This window comes from Nymphalis io, chromosome 19 (genome assembly GCF_905147045.1).
Source record: "Nymphalis io chromosome 19, ilAglIoxx1.1, whole genome shotgun sequence".
NCBI lineage: Eukaryota > Metazoa > Arthropoda > Insecta > Lepidoptera > Nymphalidae > Nymphalis > Nymphalis io.
The window spans coordinates 10,047,656-10,074,746 of NC_065906.1; the positions used below are offsets into that span (position 1 = coordinate 10,047,656).

The 27,091-nt window shown below is 30.7% G+C and overlaps 2 protein-coding genes across 3 annotated transcripts; both read left to right on the forward strand.

The window, feature by feature from the left end:
- Window positions 1–2,637: 2,637 nt before the first annotated feature.
- Window positions 2,638–26,115, forward strand: LOC126776101 (b(0,+)-type amino acid transporter 1-like). Of its 2 annotated transcripts, XM_050498387.1 has the most exons (9): window positions 2,638–2,770; window positions 20,890–21,147; window positions 21,257–21,526; window positions 24,118–24,243; window positions 24,549–24,693; window positions 24,862–25,089; window positions 25,214–25,310; window positions 25,542–25,863; window positions 25,955–26,115. In XM_050498387.1, the coding sequence occupies exons 2-9, from the start codon at window positions 20,901–20,903 to the stop codon at window positions 26,017–26,019; spliced, it is 1,500 nt and encodes a 499-aa protein (XP_050354344.1). In that variant the 5' UTR covers window positions 2,638–2,770; window positions 20,890–20,900; the 3' UTR covers window positions 26,020–26,115. The 2 variants fall into 2 exon arrangements, with proteins under 2 accessions (XP_050354344.1, XP_050354345.1); XM_050498388.1 differs by lacking the exon at window positions 2,638–2,770 and having other exon boundaries at window positions 21,033–21,157.
- On the forward strand, window positions 21,648–23,232 carry LOC126776117 (uncharacterized). Its single transcript, XM_050498409.1, has 3 exons — window positions 21,648–22,172; window positions 22,345–22,528; window positions 23,060–23,232. The coding sequence occupies exons 1-3, from the start codon at window positions 21,847–21,849 to the stop codon at window positions 23,204–23,206; spliced, it is 657 nt and encodes a 218-aa protein (XP_050354366.1). The 5' UTR covers window positions 21,648–21,846; the 3' UTR covers window positions 23,207–23,232.
- Window positions 26,116–27,091: the final 976 nt, after the last annotated feature.

Sequence of the window (27,091 nt, forward strand, 5' to 3'; positions counted from 1 at the left end):
TGCTCGGAGTATCTTTGAAGGATAAGAGCAGAAATGAGATTATCCGGAAAAGAACCGGAGTCACTGACATACCTTGCAAAATTAGCAGGCTGAAGTGGCAGTGGGCTGGTCACTTATGTCGTAGAACCGATGGCCGTTGGAGCAGACGAGTCCTAGAGTGGAAACCGCGGCAAAAGCAGCGTAGGACGCCCTCCAGCCAGGTGGACCGATGACCTTAAGAATGTGGCGGGTACCGACTGGATGTGGAAGGCGGAGGACCGGGAGCTTTGGCGCACCTTGGGAGAGGCCCAAGTTCAGCAGTGGACTACGAAAGGCTGTTGATTGATTGATAATATTAGTTCATTATAGTTTTATAATGGAAAGCGTTAATTCACTGGTGGTAGGGCTTTGTGCAAGCTACCCAGACGAGCTTAGGTACCACCCACTCATCGGATATTTTACCGCAAAACAGAAGTACTTGATATGGTTTGAAGGGTGAGTGAGCCAGTGTAATTGCAGGCACAAGGCACATAACGTTCCCAAGGTTGGTGGCGCATTGACGATGTAAGCGATGGTTAACATTTCTTACAATGCCAATGTCTATGGACGTTAGTGACCACTTACCATCAGGTTGCCATATGCTCGTCCGCCTACCAATACTGGACATTATAGATAGTTCTAGTCAAAGATGCTTTTCTGGCGAACGCTGGCAATCCTATTACAAATTAACGAAAACTCCTTATTAGGGATGTGTAGGGCCAAAAATAAGTGTTGTGGATTGTTTCGTCCTTGATTGGCGAAAGCTGCCATTTAATGAGCCAGGTAGATGCTGTGCCACGGGCCGCCTTGCAAGTGCATTTCCTCTTCTGTCACCGGCTATTTTTTTAAGCCTATTGGTAATACAATGGTTTTTCCCTCTTGATATAGACCTGAAAACTGTGCTCACAGTAAGATGTTTTATTTGAATTCTGAAAATGTAAATCCAGATATCAATTTCAATTTAAATAATGTATAGTCAGAGCTCGTAAATATCCCACTGTTGGGTTAAAGGCCTCTTCTCACTTAATGATAATTTTTAAAGCTTATTCCATTATACTGCTCCAGTGCGGGTTTGCATTTGGCAAATAAACATGTGACAATATGACAGAATTTTATTCGACATATGTATGTAGCCTACCTCACAGCGTGTTGCTTTACCGCTAAGCCCAAGATTCATTATTAGTAAAACTAAAGCAAAAATATTGTTATTGGATTTAAATACGCTATCTTCGGCTTCGTTCCAAATATTTTCTATTCAGTAGGCCAAATCGGTTCGATTCAGTTAATTGCTGTAATAACGCCCATTTCAATGTCTTTCTAAATATTAAGTACCAATTTTACGTTTGTTTTATCAATTAACGCAAAGCACTTACAAAATTGAAATAATCATTAACACTTTAATAATTAGCTTCATTGGCATTACTATTATATACTTAATTAGTTCAGTAGTTATCAAGACATGAATAAATAAAAAAGAGGCATGGTCATTGGATAGTAACAACAATTTATCTAATATATTTTCTTATCTGACACCCGAAATTGAATTTAACATGAAATAGTATATATGTAGATGATTTCTGACTATGTTTTTTTTATTTTTTTATGATATAAAATGATATAATTTTATTAAAATAAATACTTCTATCAAACATAATATCGGTTATTGTTTTAGAGCACATTAGGCGTTCGGAAAACTTTTGAACTTTTGGAATACATATATGAATTAGATTTGAGTGCATGATGATGCATTTAATTTTTACTAATAATGTAATAAATAAAATAGAGTATCTAGTTAAGTCCTTCTCCATTTTCTGCCTAGAACATCCTATGTTTTTTAACACTTCAGTCCAAGATATCCTCACGTATATCGGACCAGTGTCGTAGGGTAACTAACATCCCCCAACCCACATACGTGAGAGAAACCCAAAGGCGAAGCGATACTATTTACAAACTGCATTACAGACACTAAAATTCACACATAGTTTATTGGTAGTAGGGCTTTGTGCAAGCTCGTCTGGGTAGGTACCACCCACTCATCAGATATTCTACCGCAAAACAGCAGTACTTGGTAATATTTTGTTCCGATTTGAAGGGTACTCACCTTTACCAGCCAGAGCCAGTGTAATTACAGGCACAAGGGACATAAAATCTTAGTTCCCAAGATTGGTGGCGCATTGGCGATGTAAGCGATAGTTAATATTTCTTACAATACCATTGTCTATGGGCGTTGGTGACCACGTACCATCAGGTGACCCATACGCTCGTCCGCCTACCTATAGTATAGTTCCGATGATATTTCCCACAAAATCAAGCCAAGACATTGGCTGTGAGAGCAATGAGATATGATCCGTGAGAATCTTTACACGGATTTATTAGAACCAGATTGCTATCTAAATTTTAAATATCACTTCGATATACAAACTGACACGCCATTGCGACCATCAATAAGGATCTATTACCAATACTTTTAAGTACTTTGATCTAATTTAGGAAAAGAGGGATTAATCAAGATCGCCTTATCAAATAATACGTAATCGATAATTTATCTTATCGACTAACCGACACATATTGTAACTAACTACAAAGTAATGAACACGAAACGCGATAATGCATCAGTCTTAAAGCTGTTGTAACTGTGGAACCACGTATCTGCCGTATTTCTCGATATAGTATCGTTTTGTATTGAATATTTTTTTTTATAATGTGCCTGTGAGTTTTTTTTGTGGCGTGTTTATTTATTTATAAATTAAAGGTAAGTCTGAAAGAAATAATATGACAATAAAGCCATATTATTTCTAAATATTTAATTCGACGATATAAAATTTGAATGTATTTTTATACCATTTTAAATTATATATTTACGTTTGTTATAAATTAGATATATTACATAATTTAATTGCTTATAAGTTGAATAATTTTAATTAATATTTACCTTATTGAAATAAACTTATACCACAAAAGAAATATTTCCTTATGTACCTAATTTAAAACAAACTTTTTTAAATCATTATCATTACGTATGTAAATTTTAAAAGGATTGATTATATAGTAAATAATTTAAATAAAAGTAATTTACGCTTTATGTGACAAAAGAGAACTGTTATTTGTGTGCTATGATTGTACCAACTGATGCAGCATACCTGCTGGAAGTTATAATTGAGGAATAAAAAGACACTGACAGTTATATTATTCTTATTTATCTTTGTAATATAATAGAATAAAATAATAACAACATTAGAGATACTACTAACTTACTTTTTTTGAAATAATAATACAAGTTAATAAGTTTTTACAACTTATTTAAAAAAATAAACTTTTTTGTTACTATGTGCTAAATGCTTAGAAAAAAGTTCTTAAATTTTATGGAACATAATTACAAACATAATCTGTTTGAGTTATGCTTTTCCCTCCTTTTTTCCGTCTTAATTATGCTTTCTTTAGTGGCTTTTCTATAAGGTCTCACTCATTATTTAAAACTTCGTATCGTAAAATGCTTAAAATTTACTCTAGATACGCTATTTTGATATGTCTTCCGCGGTGTGTTTCGAGTTTGTTCTTACGAAATTGCTCTACTGAAATCTAACATTCGTTTTAAAGAATTATTAAAAGCGTGCGTTACGTTTTATTTTATCTTATAATAATTATACTCAGTAAATTGTTTGGCAACTTCGACTTGCAATACTTGAAATAATATATTCCACAAATCCGGGTTAATTGTTTATTCTTAACAACAATAAAAGCGAAATAAGCATAATTAAAAATGAAATAAAGTTCGCTAATGCAATAATAGGTCAGAATTGAAGATGCAGTGTTAGAAAAATTACGCAGTTATTAGTATGAAAACATTTTAGTGATTAGGTGTAGAGAACACCTAATCACTAAAATTTTTTCATAATTAAGCATATTTAACTTGCGTCGACTGTGAAATCGTATCAGTATTTTTTTACTTCGATTTAACTGTATACCAGTTTTACTTATATGGTGGAATTTCTAGAGTTCCATAAATATTTAGGTGCTTTAAAAGAAAACAATACATGATGTTGGAGAATTATACTAATGCAACTTAATCTTATGTTGTCTCTGTTTTTATATTGTCTAATTTTAGTCATATTATACTATATTTATGTAAAGAATACTCACATTCACTCACATTTATTCATATTCTCTCTCTCTCTGGGATAGATAAAATTTATTTCGTCCTCATAATATTAACTAATATTGTATCGTAATTAACTCCTTTCTTTGTCGCACTACCAAAAAATGGAATTCCTTACCAGCTCACATGTTCCCCTCCTCTTACAACCCGGGTTCCTTCAAACGAGGCGTGAAGAGGCATCTTGCGGGCCGGCAAGGCGGTGACGGCTAGTACAGAACATTCATCCCGACTGTACTGGCCGTCGTCGCGTTTGGACTCTACTACCACTTACCATCAGGTGGAGTAGAGTCATTTGCCATCCCGGACATATAAAAAAAAAAAAATTAACTTAACATAAAGAAATTTGGATATATTTTCTTTAAGATCTATCTACTGGTGATAAAATAACTCATTAGTGTCTTTAGGTGTATGAGATGATAAAAACGCTTGCTATTAGAGTATTTAATATAATATATAAATAAATATTGTCCGTTTGACCCGCCTTCGCTACTTTTTCGAAAAAATCAAATATAGTAAAATACTAACATTAATTATGAAACAATAGCTTAACAATTCTTTGTTTCAGATTGAAAGACATATTTCTATTAAATTTTATTTGATAAAATTATAACGTAAGCTCAAACGAAATTGCTTATGATGTAGGTTCTATGTATATTTGCAGTCATAAGTATTACATTTTTAAGATATAGCGTGCTTATCAATATTAAAAACACATTTATTAAAAAAATAATCGTCACAAATATATTCTGGATATCTAACAAAAGTTTTTTGGCGTTATAATTGCTCATTAATCTTTTCACTTAAACCTTTACAATTAATTTTTTTATTTTTTTTTTATTTATTTGGGAAACATACAGCATAATATAATACATAAAATTTAGTAACAAAATAAATTTCACTTAAGCCAACAAAGTTTCCACTTATACAAACAAACATGGAGTGAACCTAACGATAACAAGTTATTTAACAATTTATTAAGATATATGAATAAAGTATTAAAAATAATTTAAAACAGAAAAAAAAAAAAAAAACGATAAGTATATTACTGACAAATACAGTTTTTTAGAGCTTCTTTGAACTTAAATAAATTCACTTTGGCTAAGACCTCCTCCTCCATTTGATTTGGAGCTCATTCCTCCACGTTGCTCGAATGAGGGTTGGTGGATATACATGTGGCAAAATTTCAGATCAGATCCACGCGTTCTAATCACTGGGCCAACTCAACTGTAAAAAAGGCAAAAATAAAAAAATACTTTTTAACTTGTATACTAAATGCAAAAAGTTTATGAGTACCTAAACAGGCCCAGACTTAGGGATCCAAGGCCTCTAGGCACTTTCGCATTTGCAGTCACCACATTTCCGAAGCGGTTAGAGCAAAGTTATACTACGTTTAACTGAACCTCTACTTGGGTGTAAAGGCCCAACCTTTAGGCCGGTACCTTCTAAGCATAAATCCGGGTTTGTACCTAACTCATAAAAGCAAGACATTCGACGTTATTTACTAATTAATGAACATTTCTTAACACAATTACTAAGATACCAACCGTAAAAATCTATTACAGTTTCAATTAGCGTAGTAAACGTAGCAGTAGCATATACTACATATGTATCATAAGACTATTGAAGGATTTAGAGTTTAGAATCTAAATAAATTTGTTATGAATTGACAAATAATTAAATATTACTAAATTGTCTATGGTTTCATCTTAATATCCTTATTAAGCACGCGTCACAAGGATCATACGCTAGAAAAAATATATGAATTTGTAATATAATTCATGATGATATTTATATATTATATTAATTGAATAAAGGCCCTATGCACTTATCAATGTCAGATATTTCGTTAAAAAACTATGTTACAAGAAATTAAAGCTTAAAATTTAGCGGACTTTTGGAAGTTAACACAATTAATATATCAGCATTAACTTAATACAATCTAATAATCATAAATAATCGACCGTGTACTTAAATAATCATGTATATACGTTCACGAACAGATGAAACTAAAGAACTTCTTTTTTGGAGTCGGCTAAATAAACAACTAACGATGTTAATATTGCTGTGTGGCTGTGTACACACTTAAAAGAGACAGTGTTCACATATTAATGACACACTTGTCGGTCGTTTGACTTTAATGATCGAGTCCCAACAGGTTGTAATAGGGTCTTATAAAACTACTATATATTATTTTCAAATTGTTAAATAATAATAAAAAATGTCGCATATAAGTTATAAGGGCTGTGTAGGAAATTATAGTCATATTTATTCTGTAGATTAATTACAACTCAACATCACATAAGTAAAATAAATAACAGCCTAAACGTAGAAAAGACATAGAAAAGAATCCAAGTAGCTAGATAATTGTTAATCATTTCTTTAATAATTTATAAATTTAAAACACGTTCTTAATATGAATTATTAAATAATGTTACTAAAATTTTATCTGCATATTGGTTTTATTCTAAATAAATATGTATTAACAGTACATGTGACAGATGTATAAACTTTTTACAATCGAAACATTTCACACCAAATGTTGTTACATTTCCTTGTTTCCTTTAAAATTCGACCTTCAAATGTTACTCTTATCGCACTCAGAGAAATTAAAGTACTGAATCAATTTCTTGTTGACAACCTTTGATTCTTATTTGTATACCAAACCTATTTACGTTTAACATTACGCTAAGTCAAGGACATGCTTACATAACATTATAATACTGTTATGTTTATAATGTTATTCTTAAGATATTGTATGTGACATGGAATTTTATACTCGTACTTACAGTTGTTTATTGTGCAATTACGCGTCGGACGAAATTATTTTTGAGTCCTATTGATCAACCAATACAATAGAAAAATGTATTGTAACGAATCAGGGCCGTCCCGAATATGTAAATTAGACGACGACCTGGAACGCTTAAAAATTTTTTTATATTTTTGTTAGTTTTACGAGTATTTTGCATAACAAATAGAAGTCATTACGTTAGTAAAGTTCAACGCAAGAACGTAAAAAATAAGTCAGCAAGTGACACGGTAACCAAAACCACGCAACACGCTTCGTTTTTTCCGCTGAAAAATGTATGTATCGAAACCGCTGTGAGCGAGGCTTATATGGGACTCGTGGTCGAGTGCCAGATTACCGACTAGAAACCGTCGATACCCTTTACCTTGTCCGTCATGTTTGGAAGTGAATGTGGAAGGCCACTACGGCTTGCCTCTGCAAGTTCTTCTAACCAGAAAACCAACTTGCAGCTCTTTGGTATTCCTAAAACATTTATAAGTCGAAAACATTAATGCAGAGAGGGAATAGTGCCAACGTCTTGGGTACAATGTCACAGGACAATCTTTTAGACGGCGTGTTTTTTCTATTAATTTGTATAGTTAATGTATATGTGTAATTATGTTTACAGTAACAGTCTGTTAATGTCCCACTGCTGGGCTAAGGCCTCCTCTCCCTTTTGAGGAGAAGGTTGTGGAGCTTATTCCACCACTCTGCTCCAATGCGGGTTGGTAGAATACACATGTGGCAGAATTTCAATGAAATTAGACACATGCAGGTTTCCTCACGATGTTTTCCTTAACCGTTAAGCACGAGATGAATTATAATCACAAATTAAGCACATGAAAATACAGTGGTGCTTGCCCGGGTTTGAACCCACGATCATCGGATAAGATTCACGCGTTCTAACCACTGGGCCATCTCGGCTCATAAAATCAATTATGTGAAATAAAAAAAAAACAATAACTAGTTAGTCAAAAATAATAAAAAGGAAACCACAGAGCAACTGGGTGAAAATAATCCATACATACGTGTATATATATTTCGCTTTTAATACCAAAGTGCTGCCCTACCCCGATGTAAGTAATTACAAAAATAAAACTCCGGCTCTGTTTCCACCTAACGCCATAACATATAACAGCTTTAAACCTATTGCTTATTTGTGAGCTGAAAGATTAATTTTACATCTTTATGTCAATTTACTTATCGTTGCAGGCATATAATTAAACTGAATTTAAATAGCAAAGATAAACTACAGACAAATCAAAGAGTACTATTTAAAAATGTATTTTGTATGACAAACAAAGGTATCCTTGAAACGAAACGTTTTAAATACGCTTCATCAATAGCGGCTAGCAGCTGACTTATAACACATGCATTTACGCACGTAGTATGTACGTAACTTAAACTTAAAGTCGCTTAAAATGAGTTCGCGACTCTGACTTGAACTCAATTAGGTAAAGGTATTTAAGCCTAATTCTGAAAAAAATCCCTTTTACAGCCTTGAAGAAAGCATGAAAACTGTTTTAAGCCTGACAAATTTATTAAATTCATTACTCGCTTAACCTACGGGCATATCTCGGGATATACAGTACGAGCTATCCGCTAGACTCACTGGGCACTTAATAGGTATATAAGCATTCTTCGAAAACATACTTGAAAAAAAAACAAATCTAATGCTAAAATAATATAAATAGTGACGAATGCAAATTCAAATAACTTAATTAATATAGAAAATATGATGACCTGAGTTGAACCGGAGAAAGAAAGATTTTGTAATTATTTATCAATCGATCGAGGTCATCATTTCATTTACAAGAGTGCTATAATAATGCACTTAATTATGTTAAAAAATTTAAGATGTAGTTTAAAAATTATTATGTCGTTCTAAATTTGCATCGTACAATACAGAGTCATATAACAATAAACTGAATTACTCTTATATTTTGTAAGAAACTTTTTTTTTTTAATTATCTCAATTGGTTTTTCATAAAAGAACAAAAAATTCAATTCTCGGTACTCTGTATTGAAATTAAATTTATTGAATTCAGACAAGCGAAACTTGAAATGATTTATGTTTTACTCAACTTAATTTAAAGTGCACGCTGAGCGGTGTCAAATTTAAATAATCGTTGCATTACTTGGAAATTCAAAACCACCTTCGTAAGCAAAAACAAAAATAAACATTTTTTTCACGTCATATTGTTCCGAAGTACAAAAGCGCAAGAGCGAAAATTGTATGTATAAATTAAATAATATAAATGCAGGATGCGTTTTGTATTAAAAATTTGAAATGCATCTCTGCATTTCGGTCAATAACATCAGCTGCGCAATACGTACACGAGACAAGTTTATTTTAGTTATTTATTTTTAGACTTTAAACGGTTTCTTACACGTTCCAAGGAAATGCAGTTTTCGTTTTATTAAAATTAAAACAAAGAACGCTCTTCAGATGTTGTCGGAATGTACCGTATTCAGGTATCGATGTTATCTGTATTTTGTTGTACAAATACTTTGTGGCCATATACGCTTTTATATAAAGTATTATAATCTGAATTTAAAGTATATCTATAACAAAATTAGATTAATATTTAAGATAAAAGTTATTGAAATAGATATGTACCTAATGGTAAAATTTTAGTGAGTCCGTTCGAAAATATGTCACGGCTGACAGTTTTAATAAATACATTTGCTATTGATTTTAATCAAATCAAACCTTTCAAATTTTTCCACGTGTGTGAAATCAAATTAAAATAGACGCACATAGAAAAGATGTTGAAGATTAATTTGGTCATAATACGATTTAGGAATTAGACAAACACAAAACATATATCTTGTTATACCAGTAACAGCCTGTGAATGTCCCACTGATAGTCTAAGGCCTCCTCTCCCTTTTTGAGGAGAAGGTTTGGAGCTTATTCTACCACGCTGCTCCGATGCGGGTTGGTGGAATACACATTTGGCAGATTTTCAATTAAATTCGACACATGCAGGTTTTCTCATGATGTTTTCCTTCACCGTCAAGCACGAGATGAGTTATAATAACAAATTAAGCACATGAAAATTCAGTGGTGCTTGCCCGGGTTTGTACCCACGATCATCGGTTAAGATTCACGCGTTCTTACCACTCGGCCATCTCGGCTTTTTTTTGTTGTTGTTATACCAAAGCACTAGCAAAACATAAATATGAAAAGTGAGAACAAAATAAATATGTCGAATGGACACGTTCTATAGTTGAACACCACTATACTGAATGCGTATGCGCACTCAATGTGAATTGCTGTTAAACGTTTTTATAAACAAATTTAAATGTAATATATACAAATTAAAAGGAATAAAATATTTAAAAATTACAAATTACCCACCGTTATTTTATAAACGATTTTTAAGAAGTATTGAGTTGAGCCTTCGTATAAAAATCACTGCTGAACTGTGTAATATTGTGTCCTTATAGGTACCTTCTAGAAGTTACCATTATTTTGACCTTAATTACACTCAATGATTCAATCATCACGTCTGTGGTTACTATTAATAATTAGTGCGTTTGAAACTAGGTGTTTTAGTTTACGTATTTATATATAAGAATTTTGAATACTCCAACTGTTATTCTCAAAACATGTGTAAATATCATTTGAGCTACGTACTTATCAGATACGCTTTCTACCGACAATGTTCTTATTATATTTATTTACGTTTCATTTGACTATACGTCTCTTATTTAACCATAAATATTTTTAAGTGATAAGACTATTTAGTTCTCTTTTAATTTTCATTTTTATTTTATAATAATGTGTTTAATAAATAGACATAATTACGATGGTTCTACCAAGTACAAAATAAGTATGAGTCACATACAATTTTATTCTTTCTTTAGCCTTTTTTATTAAAAAACAGATTTAAAAAGGTTTTATATATAATATTGTACGCATGGATTTACTTATGAATGAATGAAAAGGATGATGTTTGATAACTATTTACGAAGCCGTACAACAATGACTCATTATTGTTTCAAATAAACAATAAACTTTACTCTTATATATGACGTTTATCGCTAAATCGTATAAATGTACACGCTAACTTATTATATTTGTTTCAATACTGAGTATTTATTATTATTAGAATTATCCGTGCATTGCTCTCCACATGATGCATTTATGAACAGTGTAATAAGTAGGTATGTATGTAATTTTGACCTCCGTTTTGATAATAAATTATTAATTTTAATTACATTTCAGATGGCACAAAATAACTATCTATATTTATACTTGCTCCTTTTTGTATGATTAAGTTTAAATTGTACAGTTGCTTAAACAAGTTTGTGAAGGTTTATAACGTAGTGCTGTCACTGTCTGCATACATATATATCAACGTGCAATAGGTGTTCCGCTAGTACCATCTATCTGATATTTTTAAATAAAAAGAAACGCAAGAGGCATTGCAACGCTTGTCTTATGCCTACAAATCATATTTTTCACAATGGATATATGATATATCAAAATAGAAAAGCTACCATCGGTTCGGAATGTAGAGTCGACCGAGTAAGAAAAGACAAAAAATAGTTATTTTAATTTTTGTAACTTGCAAAGGGAAGTTTCAAATCACAAACAAACATTTATATTTTATTTACGTGTATTATTCGTATATTTATCTTAAATATTCTCTAGATCAGTGCAACATTGATGTATAATCATTACACACGTGCTTCTTTTGATAACAAGCATGATAAATATAAATTAACATAAATATATTACTATATATAATACAATGTTACCCATTTATCCTTGTTGTAAACTCTGTAGAGATGACACGTTTAACGCGACATTATGTATTCGTAGGTACATAAATATTATAAATTTATATTTTATTACATAATTACATAGTGGCTGATAGTAGATAAATAGACGTAAATTAATTTATAATAATGTTCTAATCGATTTAGATATGTAGGTTGTAAGGTTTGAGAAATCTCGCGTCTCAAGACATCCTAGAGTCAAAGTCCGTGGCACTTCGAGATTTATCTATATAACCATTTACGGTAATTAAAATATAACTATTTTAGTATGTATATTTTATTTATATATTAGTGTACTTAAAAAAAATAGTAATACCTAATCAACAATTGTATTGCGCACAAAATCTAATTATAAGCATTTAAACATTAAATAAAGTCTAAGCAATTTAATCCACAGATTAAATTCTTAAGATCTATGTTTTATACTAAAATGGTATTTTTATAAAACAGACTTCGCAAAATAATTATAAATCGTTAAGTTTAACGCAGGTGACGACTATTCAATTTTTTTTTAACAAAGTATTTTAAGTATAAAACAGACTAAGTAATCATCATATAGGTATACCATATTTTTATAGTGAAAAGTATTCTAAGTATCAGTATAAAACTTATTACGGCATTTTGTAAATAACAGACAGGTGTAAAGCACGACCTCTTATTCAAAACTAACAAAGTTACACAATTATAATAATAGTAAGAAAGAAAGATTATAAAATTTTTATAGGGCCTTATTTATGTAAAATATCTTTTAATCGATTCATTAATTATTATTATACTAGTGTTCGCCCAATGGTCAAAATTCGACCATATAATCATTATTGCGAGGAAAAACATTGAATTTGCATGTTTCGGAAATGTTTTTATACTCTTTGTTTCAATTTTGTATTGATCAATACATTCATTTAATTGAACTCGTTAATAGCAACAAAAGAAAAAAATCGTATGGCCAAAATAGAAGAAAAAGGTATTGTTTTGTCTTTGCCTATTTATATGGCTAGATGTCATTGTCTAAGCCAAAGTTTAAAAATCCATTTTTTTATTTTTTACAATAGAATCCTTTCCGAACAAACGCACATAACATTCAATCTAGACTTTCTCATCGATAATCGGGTCGATAACAATAACTTCCAAATCGAAAGTTAATAATAAAAAAAAACATTTATAAATTACTCGCACCCAAGAGATATTGAATTTTCATTTCAAAATTAGATTCGGTATTTACATCATTTATTATGTAACTATATAAAAAAAAAACAACCTATCTAAATAGATAAAGGCAATGAAGCATAGAGCCATGATTACAAAACAATTAACTAATGAAGACCTATTATTATTATCATAGTAAAAATTCTAAAGATCGTTTACACTAGTATAATTTTACAATTTGGTAAATTTATTTTAAGACTGGTCATTAAAATACTGATTGAAGAATAAAAAGCATCCCACGCTTTAAACCAGGAACACTAAAATATTATTAGTGTGGGAATGGAACCTGTTATTAAATGAAAAAGATAGAATGATACGTCAATATTATGAGTGAAAGAGAAAATTAATGTATGATGTAAAATATAGGATTGTTTTTGAAATCCCATGTATTTTCTGTAAAAGTTGTATATGTAATATTTGAATTATATTATATTTTTATTTGTTATTTTTATATTTTTAATATTCGCTCTTACGTATAGTTATATAAAGTGTATTCTGTGATTTCCTATAATTGAAGAGACATATTACTATTATAATTTCTACTAAACACACACTTGATGTGCATTATTTACGACGAGCCGGTTGGCATGGTTGGTAGATACTTGCCTTTCACGCCGAAGGTTGGGGGTTCGATTCCCACCCAAGACAGACATTTGTTTGCATGAACATGTCTGTTTGTCCTGAGTCTGGGTGTAATCTATATAAGTATGTATTTACAAAATAAAAGTAGTATATGTAGTATATCAGTTGTCTGGTTTCCATAGCACAAGCTTTGTACAAGCTTAATTTGGAATCAAATGGCCGTGTATGTAAAATGTCCCCGGATATTATTATTATATTCAAAAAAAATGATTCTTCTTGCAAAAGCAGAAATATGATATTTACAAATTTTATGTTTCTACATACCTACAGGTATATATTATATAGGTATGTATTGGGATTGAGCGATGTCATTGAAAATTATCTCGTTATCCACCCCCCACATATTTTCGTAAATACTCGTTTGTCACTCATAAGTGTCATCTGCAAATCTGGTAATTATGCATTGTATTTGCATATCAATACCAATCGATTGTTATCAATTACATTCGTGACCCTGTAATAATATACATATACAAAATTATAAACTAATCCCGGATCAGGTCCAGAGGTTTTTACTGTTTTTAAATTCCCAGTAGCAGCCCCAATATTATATCAAAGTTTGGATTAAGGGAAAATAACGAACTAAATAATGAACCAATTATTAATTATTTCTTTTCGGTAAGGCAAAGGTATTGCATCGTAGTCTCTTTTAAATTTTCAGCTTTTTCGTAAGTAGACAATTTTGTTGTTAGTCTTTTGAATTTAATAAGAAACTTTTCGAGAAATATTACTCATTGGTAGATTTGAAAGTTTAGTGACCGAAGTACAACAAAAAACTAGATCACGTCATTCGTTATTATACTCCACATTTTAAGCCGGATGAAAATCTTTTTAGTGTTTTAATATAATACCTATTTTTTTAATAATATTTCTTCTTCTATAATTATATTTCACAAGAGGTCGCCTTCTGCGTTATTACAATGTTTAATTCTTTTTGATTTTATGCTTTGTTAATTTTACTAAAAAGCTTAATTTCCTAATTACAATAAATATAATATTAATATTAACAACGTGGAAACGAACGTTTTGATATGACACGTTTCGTTTTTGTTTTTATTTGAAGAATAAGAATTTTTAAATTCCAATTATATTATGTTTACGCAAACCTAAATTATCAATCATATTGATTTCCACTATCGAGCATCCGCTAATAAACCCAAAAAAATAGAGTTATACAATACGCCTTATTATTTTATTTTCCGTTGATGAGAAAGAACTTCCATTCGTCCAGTACATTTTCAACCCGACAGAAAAAGTCAAAAACTTCTACACAACAAACCCTTCAACCCTAACTTTACACCTGTTGGCTCAATTCTATCATTTTTAATGTACATAGAACAATTCAAGTCTGACAAAAAAAAACGAAAACTGTATTTTATTTTTTTATAGCTAGAATAGACATGTAATAAGAGAAGTAGGGAATCAACCATTTCGGTAATAAATAAAATTTTAAGTAAACATATTGCTTGTGGAATATCAGAAAATTTTGTGACTTTATGACTATATAACGTGTTTTGTGTATTCTGTATAAAAAAAAAAATTTACAATCCAGAAAAAGTAAAATCGCAACGTGACAAAAGCAGATAATATAAATGACTGATTGTAGAGTCCAGTGCAAGGCCACCTCGATAGCCACAATCCATTCACTATTAATTTAACTAGCCAATAGCAATGTGTCGTAAAGAGTAATAAATAAATGTAATACAATAACACTTTGTTTATTTTATTTATAATTGTCCATTTTACGATAGCTGTAAAAACCGACGTATGTATTTGGCGCGTTCTAAGTCAAGATATTTTAACAGACAATTCAGAACGGAGAGCACGCTAAGCGCCTGTGGCGCATTTTCGAAGAAAAACCAGGGATTCGGCCATCCGCCTAGCGAGTCCAACAGAACCTACCGACTCAATACAGCGTCGCAATTACACAGTCAAATAAAAAAATACTTTCGTTTAATATAGATTTTCATCTAATACAGTACTGTATTAAATTGTTAAGTTATTTATTTAGCCCAATTCTGATTACAAGTATTTATAAGTAGGTATGTCCCATTATTCTTGATAGCACACTGGAAATGCAAGGCATCACTATGGCTTCCTTCAAGGCCAATTGGTCTGCTTACCGACATATGATCCATTTATTTGTCTAATCAATACCCATGGTCTACAGAATTCTACATTATATATGCTCTTGTAAATTGATTTACAGGAATATTCGACAACAGTATTGTACACATGGCTGAGCATCTCGTGATGAATTTACGCATAAAATTATCAAATTCTACTGTGACGTATTCAAAACCGTAAATCAGTTCGATAAACACAAATAATCCTACATAAATATAATGAGTAGTAATAGTGTTTGTACTACTGCACTTTAGCTTAAACACGGATCTTTAAACTAAGGGATGCTTAAGCAGCCCGCATTTTGTCCGGCATTGACACGAATGCGCGTAATTGAAAGCGATATATTATATTTTTCACCAACCCGCATTGGAGCAGCGTGGTGGAATAAGCTCCAAACCTTCTCCTCAAAAAGGGAGAGGAGGCCTTAGCCCAGCAGTGGGACATTCACAGGCTGTTACTGTTACTGTATATTATATTGGCTTAGGTCTTGGTCCGTAGGAGTATTACTACTTAATCCGACACTAATGCTAAAAATGTTTGAAGACTCCTGATCATATTATTGATCGTATATATATTACTTACAAGTAAAGATATTAAATAAACTATACAGAGCTATCTAGTCGTTCAAATCAATGATTTTGTTTCCGAATTCCTAATTTACTCAATGTTTCCATTTTCGTTACAAAAGATATAGCATTTCGACCGATTGAACACGACGTTCTTTCGATCTATATTTGTAACTATCCTTCAAAAATAACATGAACCAGTAAGACTAACTTTATTAATTGAAATGTATCATTAAATACATTGAATTATTATCATTTTCAACTATAAAATTAGTTAGGTACAAAAATTTAGATTATTTTAAGTTAAAAATTCCAAAAACTAATTGCTTGCTTACAGAAGCTTTACCTGGCTTTGTACAAACTCATCTGGCACCACTGGCTCATTGTTCAGTTAAAATATGTAGAGTATATATAAATAATCAAGAATAGCCCTTTACAAATAAGAAAGCAAGGTCATTTATATTACGTTTAAAAATAGTTATAATTTCAAAATTATTTTGTTACTTCTTTTGTTGTCAATTTGTTCTTGTTCATTACATGTCTCAACCGAATTATAATCGTAATTTTTATTTTACCTGAATATTCCAAGCACTCATCACATATTCTACAACCGAGCAGAAAAACTTAGGTTTTTGTTGGATTCCGATAAAATACTAAATAGAATATAGGTACTTTATAATGTAACAAAGAAAAGTCCAAAACGATACGTCACCTACTAAAATATCTTCTGTATCTTGATCACATTAAAAAAAAACGTTTAAAACACGAAGTACTACCATAAAATCTAAAATATTTCTTGGCAAATTGACGGAATGTATAAATAATAGGTGTACATAAATACTTCTTAGTTGTCAAAGTTACCAATGATCCAATATTGTGACCATTTACCACCAAGAGGCTCATTTAGCAGTCTCTTTTCATACTAATATTAAATAAAAATAAAAAAAACTCATAATTAAATTAAAAGTAAAACCAATCGTTCTGTAAATACCTACTTACGAGCATTATAGTCTAAGCAAACATTTTTATCAATTATCAACATACAAATAAAGACGCTGATTTTATGTAGGTCAAAAACGAGTAGCTTATTTGGTAGAATAACAGCCTCAATCGTTTTGTAGCTAATAAGCCTACAGATGGGGTCATGCTGCGACAGAAAACCTCAATTTTTTTATTGATTTGACCCTAGACTCCAAATTGGGGTCTTATAAGTGGCAGCCGTTTAAGTTATAGGCCAAAAATAATAAGACGACAATCTTATCTACACTAATTTAAAACACAATAAAAATGTAATAAAAATTACAAGTCATTAAAATATTAATTATAATATTTACTCGACTATAGTGCTAATGATAAAACGTCTGTCGTTATTCAAACAGTCGCTATCATTTGGATTTAGTGGCATGCCAAATATTATCTAAGCTTTTATTTGTTACAAGATAATATCATTCTGTCTTGCGATATCACTAAACATGTGATGAAAATATCAAAAAAATATTGATCATTCCTTTTCATTTATTGAAACTCGTAATATCAATTTATTTTGCAGTGATATAAATGATAGACATTCATTATTTTTTCAAATAATGTTCTATAGAAAGGTAAAGGAATTTTTTTTTATATTTAAAAAAATAACCATCGCTTTAATTCCCTGATTTTTTATCGCAATGAGAAAAAAATCGTATTGGATTGGATATTAATGGACTAAAACATTTCTATATTATTAAATAGAATATTTCTTTTGTATAATATTAATGAAATATATATATATTGTACTAGTTTATGCGTCACGAAGCGGACGGCTCACAGATAAAAACATATTTATTATCAGATGGGACACCTATACTGGATACCAAAGACTTTGTTACATTGTGTATTGTCTAATTATTCACCAAACCGCATTGTCACAGCGTGGTAGAATAAGGACCAAAAACATTGTCCTCGAGAGAAAAGGCTTTTGCTTGATTTAAACAAGATTAAAAAAAACTCATACCTATATACCTTACATAATATATATATAGATTAACATCATAACCTCGTTCGAAGGACCTTTTCGGTTGGTCGCCGTTAAAAGAATAATCTTCAAAAATATGCTGAGATTTAATCAATCCATATAGTGTGATAAAACAGTTAGGTACATTTATTATTTAAAAAGTTACAAGTATCGTGAACCTTATCATTAGAAATGATATAACCTATCTAATAAATGTCCGAGTTTTATATGATAACATTTAACATAAATGAATGTAGCTTCTGCAATTATCCGTAATCTTTACATACAAGATCATGACATTATGTAATGATAAACTATTTATTCGAATGACAATTAATTGTTTATACGAACTTTTCGTTGCTCATTTTATTATTGTTGTAATTCATGAGTAAATATACTTAGTTATTTATTTACACATAAATTTAAGTAGCATGCAAGTTATTAGCTATTACGATATTATACCACATTACACCTGAATATAAAAAAAATGCCGTTTAAAATGTTACTAATAGAGCCATTTGAGGAACGTTTTCTGTAAAATGAAAATTCAACCTCAAGAGATATTACATCTTGAAACGCATTGTTAGTATTTACCTATACGGTCAAAAAAAGAAGTGATTTATACTTTTTCCAATGATTGTAACTAAGACTTGTAAATAAAATATAAATTATAATATCAATTATATCAAATCATATGATAATATACCTACTTAATTCAAGATGGCTCTAGCGCAATTTTAAGTCGTCGTTTTACAATATTAAATTAAATTTAAATCTATAACCGGTTGGAAACGTAAACCTCAATAGAACCGAAAACTCAGTAGTTACTCTTTTTCGATAATCAAGTTACATACATAATTGCTCAGCGAGCAATGGAACGCGCGATACTTGGGATAGAACTAAAGTCGCGGGTAGAATTAGCTCGCTGAAGTGTAAGAGGGCTGATTATATGTTAGAGTAGAGACCACGCTTAGGCAAACGTAGTGTAGGACGCCCAGTGGCAAGGTGGACCGATGATTTAAAAAGGTGGCAAGGGATGGATGCGGACTGCCTTAGATCGGGATGGTTGGCGCTCTATGGCTTTCATCCAGCAGTGGACGGCAAAATGCTGAAAAAATAAAAACATAATTAAATACTGTTGAATTATTATTTATCCTGCATGGAAATCAACGAATAAAACTCCACGCATTTTTTATTATCTATTCTATATAATCCTTTATTGAGTAATTCGCCTTATTGATATATCAATTAGGAAAACTAATAGTATTTTTATTATTAATGCGAACACCTTGCAAGGAAGGATGAAGTGACTTTGCGGAGACGAAAACGTGGCGTTACAAGCTTTTCTTGACTACTCGATAGTACGAATACGAAATAAGCCGTACATTAAAAATGTAAGCTGGTGTCTATGATAACAATTGGTTTATCTTCAAGACAAGAATACAAAAAAGCCATGTGTTGTCATTCGATTAAATAACGTAGTATTTAAGACAAAAATATGCTTTCTTTCAACAGAATCCATGTGAGGTAAGTATAGATTTAATGAACGTTTATCAATATGATAACAAATATTAACGTATTGGAATGAGCTGCGTATTTCTTGATATCAGTGTACACGGAAACAGATTAGAGATACGTTTTAAATATAAGCTCGATTTTTTTAAACGGTTTATTTGAATTTAAGTCGAAGATTTAAAACTCTACCTCACACTATTTATTATTGTTATATTTTTATTTATTTATTTGTGTTTATAATAAAATATATAATTATATTATGAACTCATAAAGAGGTCATTATATAATTTATCTTAAATGTCTATCTATTAATAAAAAAGATTAAATTACAGAATCAAATAAGTTCTACGAAATCGAAATCATTTAGCTTTAATAAACGTGTTTTCCAAATTAATAAGGACCATCTTTTAATCCTTATGAAATAGCGTCATAGTTAAAATACTGAACCGTTTACCCAATTTGGCGACACATTTCCTCTGCATAGAGAATGCCGCTAGCATTTTTCTTTATTGGCACTAAGTGGTCAGTCTTTCCTGTATGATTCGGCAATATGAACGTAATGTTCATTCTGACCTCTTTATCATAGTAGGGTTAATTCCCACGAACTTATTTACGTTAATCTGTTTTAATATAGTTCTTATTTCAAGCTCAATAAGATTCACAATAATCTATGAGACTGTTCCAATTATAATATTAATCGCTACGCTGATAACGTTGACAATTTCAAGTTCATTCACCATTCATTCGATTATTCGTTGACTACCGACTATAGACACATAAACTACGAGTATGTAAGAATTTATTAGTATAGTAATATATTATATAATATATATATATTATAGTCTCACTAATGCTTAAGGCTTTTACACATTGAAGTGAACTTCCATACAAGTAAGCATTTAGAAAATAAATTAAGGTACTTTATATTACACATACACATACAAAACAATTTATTGTCAATTAAATCAAAGAAAACATTAATTTTGTATATATAATTGAGTCTTAAAATTGAATCCCAAGTTTTTTTTTTCACACATAAACGTATAGAGTTAAACATACAAAATGATTGAAACTCTAATTATTTTGTTTTAGGTACAAAAACTATGGCCAGTAAAGAAATGGAAGCCCTGGAAAAAAGCGAGAAGATCAAAGACAATGAAACGTCTGATATGGCCGGAAGTAACGTCAAATTACAGCGGGAACTAGGATTATTTTCTGCGGTTAATTTAATTCTTGGAGTTATGATCGGATCCGGTATATTTGTGTCACCAGCAACAGCTTTAGAGCATTCCGGTTCTGTTGCTTTATGCCTAATAGTATGGACTGTTTCTGGAATTATATCTTTATTAGGTGGGTGTAGGTAAGATACCTATCCTTTTTCGTAAATTTATAATCAACATATCCTACTTTTTTATACATTACTTATAATTATAAGTCATGTTTTTTTTTTGCCTTTTAGGAGCATTATCATTTGCGGAATTAGGCACAGTTCTCGGGAAATCTGGAGCCGAATATTCATATTTTCAAGAAGCATTTGGAAAAACCCATAAGTATTGGGGGCCTTTACCTTCATTTATATGTGCCTGGATCTATGTAGTGATATTAAGACCAGCCGAAGTAGCCATTATAGTGATGACTTTTGCTGAATACGCTTTTCAACCCTTTACTACTGATTTGCAATCCGATTATAAAGCAACAGCCATCAAACTGGGATCTTTAGCAGCTTTATGTAAGTAATTTTTTTTTTTAAATGTTCTTAATTCATTTATGAAATTTCATTAGTATTACGATTTACGAATTATACACAACACTAGTGTCAGTGCAATCAATGACATACATAAACGTCAAATGTCAAACAGTACTTGCATTTGCGACAGCCGATAGCGTTTTTCGTTATTATTTGAAATATATCCAAAGAACGAATTTGTGGTTAAGTGAAAAGTATCATTATTTTTTTGTTTTAAACAACAAAAAAATAAAGCTTTGTTCGTGATCGTATAATGTGTTATTTCATCGGTTAAGTTAAAGTTCAAACGTTCAATTGTTATCATGTCCAGTACTTTAAATACGGAAACAAAAGAAAATTTGTCAAGTGAAATAAAACGATTGCAAGAAAGATGTCTCGACATTTGTAACATAATAGAAAACTCTCCCTTCGATGCGTCAATATCCGTAAATAATGTAGGAGAAAAAGCGCTTAGTTATGTAGAAGGTTTACGAGCGGAGATACAAAATTCCACTACGCACATACCGACTGACGAAAACTTAATAGTAACTCAATATCTTGCTGAAATTAAAAAAAAGACTGAACAAGTTGAGGAATTTACCGCATTCACAAAAGGAAGCATTCATGACATTGAAATTGAAATAAAAAGGTATGTTATTTATTATTGTATTATTTACATCTAACATTGCTCATAAAGAAAAAAAATTATGTTAAAATCTTTATAAATGAAAAGCCAAAATAATAAAACGCTTTTTTGTCATCCTGTCTGTAAATGCATATTAAAAAGATTGTGTTTGTATTTAACATATAATTATGTTCAGGTTAAATGATTTGACAAGTACAGCAAAAGAAGCACTTTCTCGACCTAGGATAGTACAGCGAGAAGTTAGACCAGAACACTTACAAAAAGCTAAAGAAACATTCCACATTTTAAAAACAGAACTTCATGCTCTCATTGAATCATTGTTCCCAAATGAGAGTGATTCTGTTGTTGAAGTTATGGGGGTGAGTTAATACTTTCCTTTTTACATACACAAATGTTTAGTTTAAGGCTTTTGTTATTCGAACACACATCCACCTGATTGACTTAAAATTTGTCAAAGTTACTCCTTCCCCGACAAAGACACTCACTAAGAACGGATTTGATGCAAATCCTATACAAAATACATTTTTCTCTTCATCTACCCAAGCGAAGCCGGGATGATTAGCTAATATTATTATATAAATAAATAATAGAATAGTCAATAAAAGAGGATTTTTAATCATCAAAGTGAATGTTGATTTATTAGAATAAAATGAAGAAATGACAATGACATATAAGTCAATTGTTTTCAATCCTCAGATTTTAATACATGACTTACAAAATTTATTTTATTTACACAACTGCCCAAAAAAGGAGTGTAATGACTTCAGGCTTTTTTCATCGTAATGTTTCAATGCCTGAACAATTTTGAATATATGAGGTATTCATTTACTTAGGGGAGTCGTCTTTTTTAATTTACCTTTTATTAGTAAAAGAAAACTTATTTGTTACAGCAATTAATGCAGGAAAAGCTTAACGAAGAATCCAACGGTTACGTTCTAATTAATCAGGAAAACTTCAAGATAATAAAATTCTTAGTTGATATGAACATAGTGACAGCTAACCCTTATAATGCAATGGAAGTAAAAATTGCCTATTAATTATAGAATGTATTTATTTAAGGATTTAAATACAATAATTATAAAAAAATATGTGTTCATTGTATTATTTTTTATTAATAAATATCACTGATCCAACTTTTTTTTATTTAATATATTTGAATCTGTCTATGTTTGTATTATGAATTTTATGAAATAACATATACAAATAACTCTTTGTTAGTGTAAAATTAAATTGTGTCCATTTTGCTTTATATCTTATAATATAATATTTCATACTATTCATTGGAATCTTAGGCATATTGAAAAATAGTATACTTCTGTTACACTTTGTGTTTTAGATCACAAACCCTTCCATAAGTATAATTCTGTTGCCCTTCAATTATTTAGCACATAGAAATAAATGGAATTTTAATGACATTATATTTTGATATTAGAAGCCGAGATGGCCCAGTGGTAAGAATGTGTGAATCTTATCCAATGTTCGTGGGTTTACACCCGGGCAAGCACCACCAAATTTTAATGTGCTTAATTTGGGATTATAAATTATCTCGTGCTAGATGGTGAAGGAAAACATAGTGAGAAAACCTGCCTGAAAATGTGTCTAATTTCACTGAAATTCTGACACATGCGTATTCCACCAATACGCATTAGAGCAGCGTGGTGGAAGAAACTTCCTTAGCATTGCACTTCCCACTGCTGGACAAAGGCCTTAGCCCAGCCTTGGACATTCACTGGATGTTACTATGTACCAGCACTGTGTACATTATATTTTTACTTAATAAATGCATCAAATTCCCCGCCTTACAGTTACTCAGAAATGTGTTTTAATAATCAACTAAAACTCTTGCTGTTACAACTTTTTGTAATGGTGTAAATTGAATTGTTAAAAATAGAAGAGCAATTTTATAATGAAGAATGAACGGTTAACATGTTATTATATTTTGTTCCAGTTATTATGACTTACATCAATATAACAAGTGTGAAACTATTTGTAAAGGTACAAAATATATTTGGAGTGTGCAAAGTATTTGCTTGCCTTATTGTAATAGGCGGAGGGCTCTACGAAATTATTAAAGGTTTGTGATTAATATATTATATTAAAAATTATATGGGATTCTTTTAATACATACATCTTACACATTACAATTATGATAAAATAAAATTTGTTTATATATTGTGCTATGTTTAAAAAAAAAACAATGACATCTGTTTATTTATTTCTTGTGTTGATTATGTTAATTCTTAGTCTCATTATGAATTTAATTTTGAATTATTACAGATAAATTATTTATTACATCCAATTAAGACAATTATGTTCAATAAATAGTTATATTTTTAATCTAGATATTGCTTAATAATTATAATTTAAAAAATATTACAGGCAACACTGAAAACTTAAACAAAGGTTTTGAGGGTAGTACAAGCAGCCCTGGCGGTATAGCTCTAGCGCTGTATTCAGGATTGTGGGCGTATGATGGTTGGAACAGCGTAACCGTGGTTACAGAAGAAATTATTAACCCAGGCGTGTGAGTATGATACATATTTTAAAATATAATAATAGTTCATGCTTAAAATACAATTTACATAATTTGAAATATCGCAAATTAATTGCTTTAGAGAATTAGGATTTGAGAGCCTGAAGCCTCGTGGTTTGTATGTATTTTGTTAATAATAATATTTTTTATATTCTCCAGAAACGTTCCTCTAAGCATATCCATTGCTGTACCACTCATCACTGCTCTATACGTCTTCATGAACGTGGCGTACATGTCTGTATTGACTTACGCCGAAATGGTCTCTGTACCAGCGGTAGCGGTAGCATTCGGTGCACGAGTGCTGGGGCCCGCCAGTTTTCTCATACCGCTCGGTGTTGCCATAGCTACATTTGGTTGTGCTATGAGCGTACAGTTTGGTGTTACCAGGTAAGAAAATAAAAATGAGTTGACGAGTTATACTGATTCTACTTATATTGAATGGAGATTTTGACGTTGATTTGTCATATCATTAGTAAAACATACAAACCAACTAAATCAATGGTTTTTTTAGAGTATGCTACACAGCAGCGCGTGGGGGTCATATGCTGGAAGTATTTTCTTATGTTAATATGAAGAGACTGACACCAGCACCAGCTGTTGCATTCCAGGTAACTATAAATTTATTTCGAACGACCTCAGTTAAACAAACACAATAAAGAAAATAAATCGACTGATCAATATCATCAACTATCATGATCATACAGTAAATTTTGGAAATGCTTGTATGTGCATGACAAAATAAATATTACCTTTCTTTTAAATATGACACTAGAACAATAACAAAAAAAAACCTGTGCAAATAGAAAGTGTACTTCTTTATATATAAATTTTTGTTACAGGCGATTCTTACCTCAGTATTTATTATGGTTGGCAATATTAAAACCCTTATAGACTTTGCTAGTTGGTTCCTTTGGTTTTTCTATGGATTGGCCATGGTCGCATTACTAGTGTTGAGAAAGACACAGGCAGATAAACCCAGGCCATACAGAGTGCCAACAGTTGTTCCTTGCTTTGTACTGGTGGTGGCAATATTCCTGTCGGTGTTGCCAATCGTCCATGATCCTTCAATCAAATATTTAATGGCTATTGGCTTTATATTCATTGGTGTAATAGTGTACACTATGTTTGTCTATTACAAGAAAACACCCACGGCTTTATTAAGTAAGTAAAACTAAGTAACAAAAATAAGCCAATAGAAGCAATAAAGTATATATTTTATTTATAATATTAAAACAATAATCTTATGTTTCAGGAAAATTTACATTCCTAACTCAAGTGCTTTTCGTAAGTGTGCCGCCTAGCAACCATGAAGACTGATTTTGAAAGCTTACATAGAAATTATGAATAAAATATAGTTTTTAAGATACAAAGTAACTAATGCAGAAACAAATTATATTATACATATTATTTTAACCACTGTCTTTTATTAAAATCGAATATTAAAAAAACTATTTATTTTAATTCTGTGTAAATTCGTAATCTTATTAAACTGCTATCATACTATAATATTTTCCTTTTATCCATTTACTTCGTCAAAACAGAAAATTATAAAAATGAACTTTAGTATTTATTGCTGTTTGTTGAATAAGGATGCCTATAGACCTTGGCACTAATATTTTTCGATCAGTCAGATCTCTTGCTATAATTGTTGCTTACGCCGTTTACCAAGCGATTCAAGGTGTGATCAAGATTCGACGGAGCAGTTTGTTAATAAAAACTATGCGATAAATGAATGTTGAAGATGCAGTGGTGAGGCTCGTAAATCTTTAAATCTTAGCGGAGAAATACAGCAATACATATATAATCGAAATCCAAAAATTTCCCAAGATCTGATGAGATCAGAAAGTCCTAAGATTTTATCTAGACAATTTTAAAAACTTACAAGAAAAGATTTATCAAAAGTAATGAAGCTTTTTTAATTTAAGCTTAAATGAGGGAGAAACGTGTCGTCGAATGTTAATATCATATTGTATTATTAATATTATTATCATATTTATTATATTAATAATGTATATGGGATTCCTCTAAAACGTACCTTGTTATTATCATAAAATAAAATATGTATGTTGTGCTATATTTCAAAAAGATTTCAGGAGGTTACCTGGAAGAGATCACTGTAAGTGATAAGACCGCCTTTTTATACTTTATGTACTACCTGTACTTTTATATAATGTTTGTAAATTGTGTGCAATAAGGAATTAATAAATAAAAAAATATTAATAAATATATATTATCATTAGTTCAAATTTCAGATTAATCTTATTTTAATGATGTTTTGGCCTCATGCTGAATTTAATTTAATATTATTACATCATGAAATTATATCGATTAACGTAAGACAATTACGGTCAATGAATAAAAATTTACAATTGTTAAATTTTAAAAAAAT